General features: G+C 34.4%; 1 protein-coding gene across 1 annotated transcript; it reads right to left on the reverse strand.

The window, feature by feature from the left end:
• Nucleotides 1–3,483: 3,483 nt before the first annotated feature.
• Nucleotides 3,484–5,355, reverse strand: LOC127832170 (uncharacterized). The gene is made up of 3 exons (XM_052357468.1): nt 5,078–5,355; nt 4,337–4,448; nt 3,484–3,738 (listed from the first exon to the last, which is right to left on the reverse strand). The coding sequence occupies exons 1-3, from the start codon at nt 5,294–5,296 to the stop codon at nt 3,608–3,610; spliced, it is 462 nt and encodes a 153-aa protein (XP_052213428.1). The 5' UTR covers nt 5,297–5,355; the 3' UTR covers nt 3,484–3,607.
• Nucleotides 5,356–8,927: the final 3,572 nt, after the last annotated feature.

Raw genomic sequence — 8,927 nt, forward strand, 5'->3', positions numbered from 1 at the left:
TAAATGTCCATGGGTTCATTATATGCTCCCTTATACATATAGCAATATTAACCTTTATCTTCCCTTATAAATAAAAAGGGGGTCACGCGTATGAATCCTAGTTTAGATGCAATTCGTCATATCTTTCATTTGAAAATATTTGAATTAGCCTTCACTCTCTGACTTAAATGAAAATTAATGTGTCATTTAGGTACAGTAAATTTGTCCAATCAAACATGTCTGTTTCCCCCAAATTTGATGGTCAGGAACATACATTTCGCTCAAAATCTTTCTTTGGGAGCATTTGGCAGTAACAGTAATTGCACTCGTTTTATTGATCATATTATATCATATATGTGAACTAATCAGTAGAAACAAACCAATATTGAACAAAATGGTCATAGCTGTTAATCAGGTTTTGTACAAGTATTGTGACTTAAACCTTGAAGTTCTTTTGGAGCCTTCCGTTTGATAGACTTTATCTATATCAATCTTTTAGCATACCGAATTATTGAAAAACAAAAAAAAACGATTATCTGTGTTGCTATTTCAAATACGCTTTGTGTGCATGTTTTCAACGTTTCCTTGGAACACAAAAAAGATACAATTTATTTGTTCAATTTTAACATTATTAATACCAAATCAAAATACAGTTACCTCTAGTGGTATTACTAGAGTTCAGTATTTGCTCGTTTGAGATACATGTTGTTTTGGATTTCAAAAAAAATAGCAGTCGTTGGCCTATTAAAAGCATGAATAATTTCATCGTTTTCATTTCTCTATATGGTGTATGCGATAAATTTATTACCTATTTTATTATCAGTGGGTTTCTTACCGTCACATCCAACATGCCTCTTGTTTTGAAATATTAACAGGAAACATTTGAACAAATACTCAGTGAAAAAATTGTTTAATGATTTGTCAACGTGATTATTATTTTAAAGTCGATGTCAGTGATAATCCCATTCAATAAACACAGAAATCAACAGATTTGTTCATATCATGACCATTGTATTTAAGTGAAACATGAAAAACATGACACAAAGACAAACAAGGCAACACATGTATAACATAAAATGCAACCACTACGCAAGTTCCACGCACTGCTAAGCAACTGAGCAAACTTAGAAGAACAGAGGCGGCATAATCAAGATGAAAAGCTGGTAACATATTTTGGTCTTGATCAGTAACGATCATACATACTTTGAAAGGATTTGTTCAATCTTTCTCTTAGGGGACTTTTTCACTGATTTTTGCATGTATTCAAGCTAGTCCTTAAATGCTTTGCATGTGATAAATGTATATATTAGAACTAAATAGATCCAGAAATAGATCTAGCAAAAACAGATATACAATTAAAAATGAAAAAGTGTAAATAGGCCCGGGCCACTGGTCCTTGGAGTAATAGTCCAGCACATAAACCATTCGACCATCGGTGCTTAAACAACAATTGGTGCGTTGTATACATTATATAAGCAATCCTCATTATTTCATAAAATATAGCAATAACAACAAAACTCTCCAAATTATGTAATCGTTTCTCTTTTTGTAATGTTTTATAATGTTCGGTGTTTTAATCATCAAAAGATGCATACACTTGATATTTAAGAGCGTGGTAAATGTTCAATATTACTGTTGTATCGCAAATATCATACATAAAACGAATATTTGCAAATCTGGAACTATGTTTGTAAATGTTGCCAATTTATCAAAATACGAAAAGGTTCCTTTAATATATATCCTGCACGCAAACATTCACCCGAATTATCTAAGAAAACATGGGCTTATTATGCTAAACTGCAGGTAGACGTCACATTATGATCTCGAGGACATGTGTGCGTTGTAATAATTATAATTGTTGCACGCTTACCTTAACCGAACATTTTCGTAAACTTGAATCTGATATTTGTGAGAACGAAAATTTACCTACTCTCGGTAAATCACAGACATGCATCCTGGACTTAGTAAAGTTTCATAAAACATCCGAACACATATGTATATGTCATTGTTCGGTAACTTCCCTAGTGAGCAAAAGCGCGCTTTTAAAGTTTCCATGGAAAGTTTTTTCAGCGATGCTTCTTTAAATATAATTAATGATTAATTTATTGCATCTGGGTTATTTTCGTCGCATAAAACACGTTCGGATTTGTAAATATAAATAACAGACCTTAACACGAACACAACATCTTTGTAAATTGACTTGTCAACGCTATGTTAATACTATTTTTTGGGTCACAAGGTCAAACGTCAAGGTCATTGAGACCTCTAAAACGAAATTCCTCTGTCAAGCTTACATTTATTCAAAACTGCACCCGGAGTCGAGCGTTGCCAACCCTTATGCGGTGCTCTTGTTATTATTGTATTGCAACCTGATACTCCAAGAAAGAGAACACCTGCAAACGTTAAAACGCATTATTTAGTGACCTCGCGAGCGCCACACATTGCCGAACAACTGATATTGCAGACTAACTTTCCAATACAGGGACACTGGCAAATATTTACAGATTGAACACCACACGTTGCTTATGAGATAACGAAGCATAACCGGAAAATTCTGAACACATTAACACGTCGACAAATAATTGTGCATAGTTAGCTTATTGTATATTTTCAGATCCTCTTCAATTATCAAAGTTATTGCTGGATTTATAGTCGGTTTTCTTAGCGTCACATACAATACGTTCACTGTTGTAATAAAGACAAACCATCAAGCAATAACCTTCAGACGAACACATGGTGCATCATGTCTTAATTAATTGACTTGTTATGGCGTTGTTCATTCTAACGCCGGATTGGTTCTAAACTCAATACAGTGTCCGCATTCGTGTTGTTATAATTTCAAATCCGGTAAAAACGATTCATCGGACTAATGAGTGCATATCACCGCATGTGATGGGACACGTGCAATGCAACTAAAACGTGTTAACAAAATCTTAAAGCCCTAGTCCTTCAAAACTGGTATATTGAATGTATAACGGCATCGTATATAATAAAAGTGAGCCGTGCTCTGTGAAAAGGGGTTTTAATGCACGTGCGTAAAGGGTCGGCACAGATAAGCCTACGAAGTCCGCACAGGCTAATCGGGGACGACATTGTCCGCCCAAACTGGAGTTTAGCTTAGACGAAACTTCTTTAAAGCGACAAAAATCATAAATGCGGGAACTGTCGTCCCTGAATATCCTATGCGAACTGCACGGCTCATATAAATTACGTCAAATGTTGCGTTTGAGATCAATTAAATCCTATGTACAATCTTAGAAGTAAAATCATATTTCACCCCATATAGTCATTTCCGAGTAGTTAAGCTTTTAAATATGCCTAATCCGCCGCTATCAAAACACTGACCATCAAATTGTCGCTGGAATCCCCGCTGAAAACAGGTGATTTAAACCTATAAAGGTCTCGAAGAACATACTACCTGGCCAATACTTTATCATACCACTGAAATATATCAATGCAGATTACTAGGTTTATCACAGCATTTAACGCAAATAGAACAACAGGTCTGATAATTTGATAATTGTATTGCTCCAGCGACCACATACTTATTGCTTCAGTGACCACATAATAAAGACGAATCCATGGGTTAATATAAATACTGCTACCACATCGCGACCATCCAAACGGCCTAGCAAGTGACGTTGCTGCAATACTGACGAATACAGGGACAACGTTGAAGATTTTGACAGTAGGCGCACCATATGGTCGCAAGGTTAGAAGCAGCACTTTCTATCTGCGCGGTATCCTGGGGATTAAACTCTGAAATGTATAAATGGATATTAAAACGAATATGACACCTTGTATTCGAAATAGCATATGGTTATTTTTAAATGGTCTCAATCGCCTAATAAGGTTTGACTCCGAGCAGAGAAATTGTATTAGCCTCGGGGTTTTATTCAATTCTGTAAAATCTTTCTGTGCAGTCGTAAAATTAAGCATTCTCTGTACACGGTAGTATGTTAGCTGGTTTTATAGCTAGATTAATATTGTTTAATAAAAAAAATGATGGTTTTAAGTTCTCAAATCCCTTTTGGATACACCTTTATTTTTGTACAAACTGTTTTAATGTACCTTGTGATCATTTTTATGACACAATGTTTATATCTTTTTTTTATTTTCGGCAAAAATTCTGTTTCGTATTATTTTTCAATATAAATGTCTCCAATTAGTATGCACTTTCTGGGGACGACTAATTTTATGAAAAATATAAATTAAAAACTTTTCAAAACAATACTCCCTATCATATTTTTAAGGAGTGATCGTGGATGATGGTTATTTATTACAACCTGGATTAATTATTCACTGCGCAGGAAATGGAATGCCATGGTACCATTCCACTCTATGGATAAAAACTTGCCTTTCTTCTTGGATGTATATTCTTTCTCAAACCATTTTTTGACATCTGGCAGGTCTAGTAGGTCATCATTTTCATCACCAACGTGTAGTTTCTTTTTCATCACATCTCGAACCTTAAGTGTAATAACAACAAGAAACAAGAGATGTGTTTGTCAGACTGAATCGAGATTACCCCTTCCGCGCCGCTTTAAAGCCATTTATTTGACCTTTGACCTTGAAGGATGACATTGTCCTTGACCTTTCATCACTTAAAATATGCAGCTCTATGAGAATCGACCTAGAAGTTATGAGCATGTTTCGAAACCTAAATGCGAAACCTAAATGCAAAGTGTGACGGAAAGACAGACAGACGGGCAGGTGGACGGACGGTCCGATCACTATATGCCCTCCTTCGGGGGCATCAAAATAGGTTTCAAAGGCTATTCAAACGGCTGATAAAAGCGTCAAGCTTTTCACATGATTGTGTGTAAATAAAATGAAATGTATTATAAAACATCAACAAGAAACACTTTGTTCTGGCATTTTTCTATTGCTGTATCTGACTACGGTTCACTCATTTGATCTTCATTAGAAACATCATCATTAAAGAACTTGAACCTGATTGTTCAATAGTACAATAATTAATTGATTATCCATATTGACCTTTTATATGACAATTCACACGTTAACAAAAGCGTCAAATTGAATCAGGCCATAAATAGATAGATATCAATTTTTCATGCAAAAATATAATTATGCATACCTTCTTTACCAACGCTGTTTTTACAGGCTTACTCTGTATGCCAACATCAGGTCCATTCGAAAATCCAGCCCCTACTAAGACTGTTTTCACAGGCTGTCCACTCGCAAGAACACCAGCTCCATTTGTAGAACCATCAGCAATCTGCTGAGCACACAAGATGTAATGTACGCGCAAAAGCATACTGAAAATAATGAACGCGTGAACAAATTTTATGAACATTTTCTAAGCGTATATCTGTTTTAAAGATGTATTCAATACGAAGTTAATGTTCACACTACTCAAACGTCGAAGACGTATATGGTAACGTTATAATTTGCACGTATATATATATGTTTTTCTTATAAGACATCCTGTATTTATAAACGTACACGACGAATTAAGAGCATTCGTAAACAATCAAAACCACATTTACATGCGCGGTTACGTATGCAACTATTAATCTTAAATACTGCACAAAGGCTGTAATTAATTAAGGCAGGCCCGCCTTACGTTAGCAAAGCGCCAAAAAACAAAAGCGCACCAAAAGGCAAATGTTTTTTCTTTATTAAAGGGGAATATAAATAATGTTCAAACATGTCAAAACATATATAGGCACACATAACAATAGCTTGTGACTTTCGAAATGTCATATGTCTGTACACGGAAAAGAGAAACTATATTTCACACAATTTAGTATCTGAATCATATTTTGTTTTCCCTTGATTTCTCTGTAAAATCATTTTAAAACATACATTCCAGAATTCCAACCGCATTACCTTTCACTTAAAGCTATGAGTGACTAAACAACAATCTTGTGTTCCTACTGTCAAAGTGTTAACAGATGCCCCTGTGTTCGCAGGTTCTGCTTAAATAAATACATTTGAAATACGGTTTTGTAATGTTAAAACAATCAAAACCTCAACAACGAGATTCTATTTCTTCATGCAATCAAACCCTTGACGGAAACACCTGACCAAAATTAGTCATAGACATTATTTCATTAAGAATTGTAGATACACAGATCACAACGCTGCCGATATCATAATACTTTAATATCTTTGCGTTAAACATCGTATTTACTTTATATGCCTATAATATTTTACGTTGACAACAATGCTTGTGACTTGTTGAATTTAAAAACATACTTTCTTTACCAACAAACACGGTGGTTGCTAAAGATTTATCTGATTTAGTGTTTTGGTGTTCAATTTTTATGTTCGTTCGTTTTATTAGATTTTTTGGGGGATGTGAGCGGATATCCTTGAACTCCAAAATGCTTTATATATGACTGTTTGAAGTTTTGAACTATTTCTAATAATTAAGATACATCATTCTACATGTTTTGCAGATCAGTAGAAGTTAAAACGCCGACAAATATATAATAAAGTTCATAAAAAATTGTAACACAACACCAACCTTATCAGAGTTGTATATAATTACACTTTTCTTCTTTTTCATGGGGAGTTTGGGGGATAAATGAGAGAAACTGACACACATAAACCTGGTGCTTAACAACTAAATTAAAGTAAACGATACTTGATAGACGTTACCAAAATATAATTAACTCAATGTATTTTACCGCTTTTATCCATATGCTTGCGTGATGTTGTATATCTTGCCATGTGAAAGTTGTCTGTAAAAAAAAGAACTAACAAAACTGTTACAAACAAAATATTTTATACAATTTCAGTATTTCATTTGTGTATTAGTATAAACACCCCCATATTAATTGTGCAATCCCAATTAAGGTATGCATGCAAGATGCCTTTAGGCGAAACATTATAAGCCCCATGAAAACTTTGGTCACTCTTACGTAACTAGTTATCCTATTCAAATTCAAATTTACTTCACTTTTGGCCTGACTGGCCCCATAGACAAGCCCAAATTAAAACTGCAGTATGATTGCTACACGTCAAATTTCAGTCAAATAACTCAAGACGCATGTTGTTTAGTGAAAACTTGTTTTATATGTTGAGAAATATTGGCGTTGACCCGCCACTCCCCAAATAATATACCAAGCTAGATCAGCATGTAATTGACCTACACATTATATTCATATACATATCTTTATTCTGACTGGCTTTAAGCGCATTCTTTATCTGTTTGAGCAAAAGTGACCTTGACCATAATGCCGCCTACAAATGACGGGCTTGATATATCCATTAAGTCCATCAAGGGTAGTATAAGGAAACGTTAGTTATTGATAAACAAACACAAACTTTAACCTAAATTGTATTCGTTCAAAACATGCATTTTTCTACAGACTAACACGTCCTAGTTTTGACCCTCGGCCAGTGTCCATTAATAACGATCACTAAGACATATATTGATATTTGATGCAAAACCGGTACCAATTATAGTGATTATGATTATGAGAATGCAAACGTTATTCAGAATTCGGAATTTATCAAGTACAAAAAGGGCATAGTTCTGTCTAGTTTCTTGTCAGAGTGATAACCCTTGATCAATGACCTTGTATGAAGATCTTGAAGACAATGCAAAGTTTCAATTACATATTCGGTGTAAGTTACATGAATATGCACTTGATGCAGGCATGTTGTTTCCTAGATTTCATCTTGCACGAAAATATTTACCAAAGTGCAAAAAGGGGTTTTAATCCCTCTTAAAAGCTGGTTACATGTATATGTCTAAGGTAGGTACTGATTATGAAGACTCTGAAGGCATATATTTATTTTTGTGTTAATATCAGTGATGGAAAGGGAGTTGTCGCAGGCAGACCTAAATCTGCCTTATCTAAGGAAAACAGTGGTTTGATTCTGCTAAATTACAGTTAGACGTCAAATCATGATCACGAAGACAACATGTGTGCATTTTCATTATTATACTCCGAATCTTTGTCCCGAGCAAATATAGATCCTGGATAGTGAAAATTCATAAAGACTTCGGGAACACGTGTAAAATTTTAATGCAAAATCTGTAGTAGACATGGAGATATTAAGTAGTTACGCCTAAACGTTTAGTAACTTACTTTTAATTACAAACATGGGTTTAAATGCCGCTATATTTCAGGTCGTTTCAAGCTAAGGAACTTGTTCGCTGACTTCCCTAATGAGAGAAAAACGCATATTTAAAGTTTTAATGGAAATTTCAAAGTTTCAATAAAAAGTTCCTTCAGCGATGCTTTGTGTACTTGTATAAATGTTTCATTTATTGTTTCTAGACTAGTTGCGTCTCTTCAAACACGTTCAGTTTTGTAAATGTAAACAACATACCTTGAGGCAATGACCTTAACACAAACATGCAAAATTGTCAACGCTTTGTTTCTAACATCACCGGATTGGTTTAAATATCAGTACAGTTTCAGAGTTCGTGTGATTATAAAAAACAGACAGCTAATAAATCGGAAGAATAAGCGCAGTTCACCGCATGGCCTGTACACTAAAGCAGAAACCTGACTTAAAAATAAAACGATAAGCCCTTGCCCAACGAAAATGGTTCAATGCATTATAAAATGCATAAGTTGCGATTAGCTTTTCAATAAGTAAATAAGTAAAATTATTTTACCTAAATACTTATAAACAAAGACAAATGTTTCTCTTTCCCTTCGTTTGGCGTTCCGGAAAACACGTTTCGGTCGCTTATTTTATTATTATTGTAATATCATATTCAAATAATTAGAGAACACGCATTTATACAACAATACACATTGAAACATTGAGAAAAACTCACTTTTCAAATTTTAATGAAGGATCCAATGTCCGTACTGTCAAAACAATAAGGGAAATACTGTCAAAGCCATGCGTGGAATCCATTGTTTATAGTCATGTGCACGTAAGAAAAATATTCCCGGGATTCCAACACAGAATTTACAAACACATGTATAATTAATTGCATGTAAATCTTATTTTAT

This window comes from Dreissena polymorpha, chromosome 5 (genome assembly GCF_020536995.1).
Source record: "Dreissena polymorpha isolate Duluth1 chromosome 5, UMN_Dpol_1.0, whole genome shotgun sequence".
Classification (NCBI taxonomy): Eukaryota; Metazoa; Mollusca; class Bivalvia; order Myida; family Dreissenidae; genus Dreissena; species Dreissena polymorpha.

Bases quoted from the DNA above. Each gene is read 5' to 3' on its own strand.
- LOC127832170 (XM_052357468.1), bottom strand. From the start codon at position 5,296: ATGTTCATAAAATTTGTTCACGCGTTCATTATTTTCAGTATGCTTTTG. The intron at 4,449-5,077 runs GTATGCATAATT...ATTACACTTAAG, and splicing joins AAACAGCGTTGGTAAAGAAG to GTTCGAGATGTGATGAAAAA. The intron at 3,739-4,336 runs GCAAGTTTTTAT...TATACATTTCAG, and splicing joins ATATACATCCAAGAAGAAAG to AGTTTAATCCCCAGGATACC.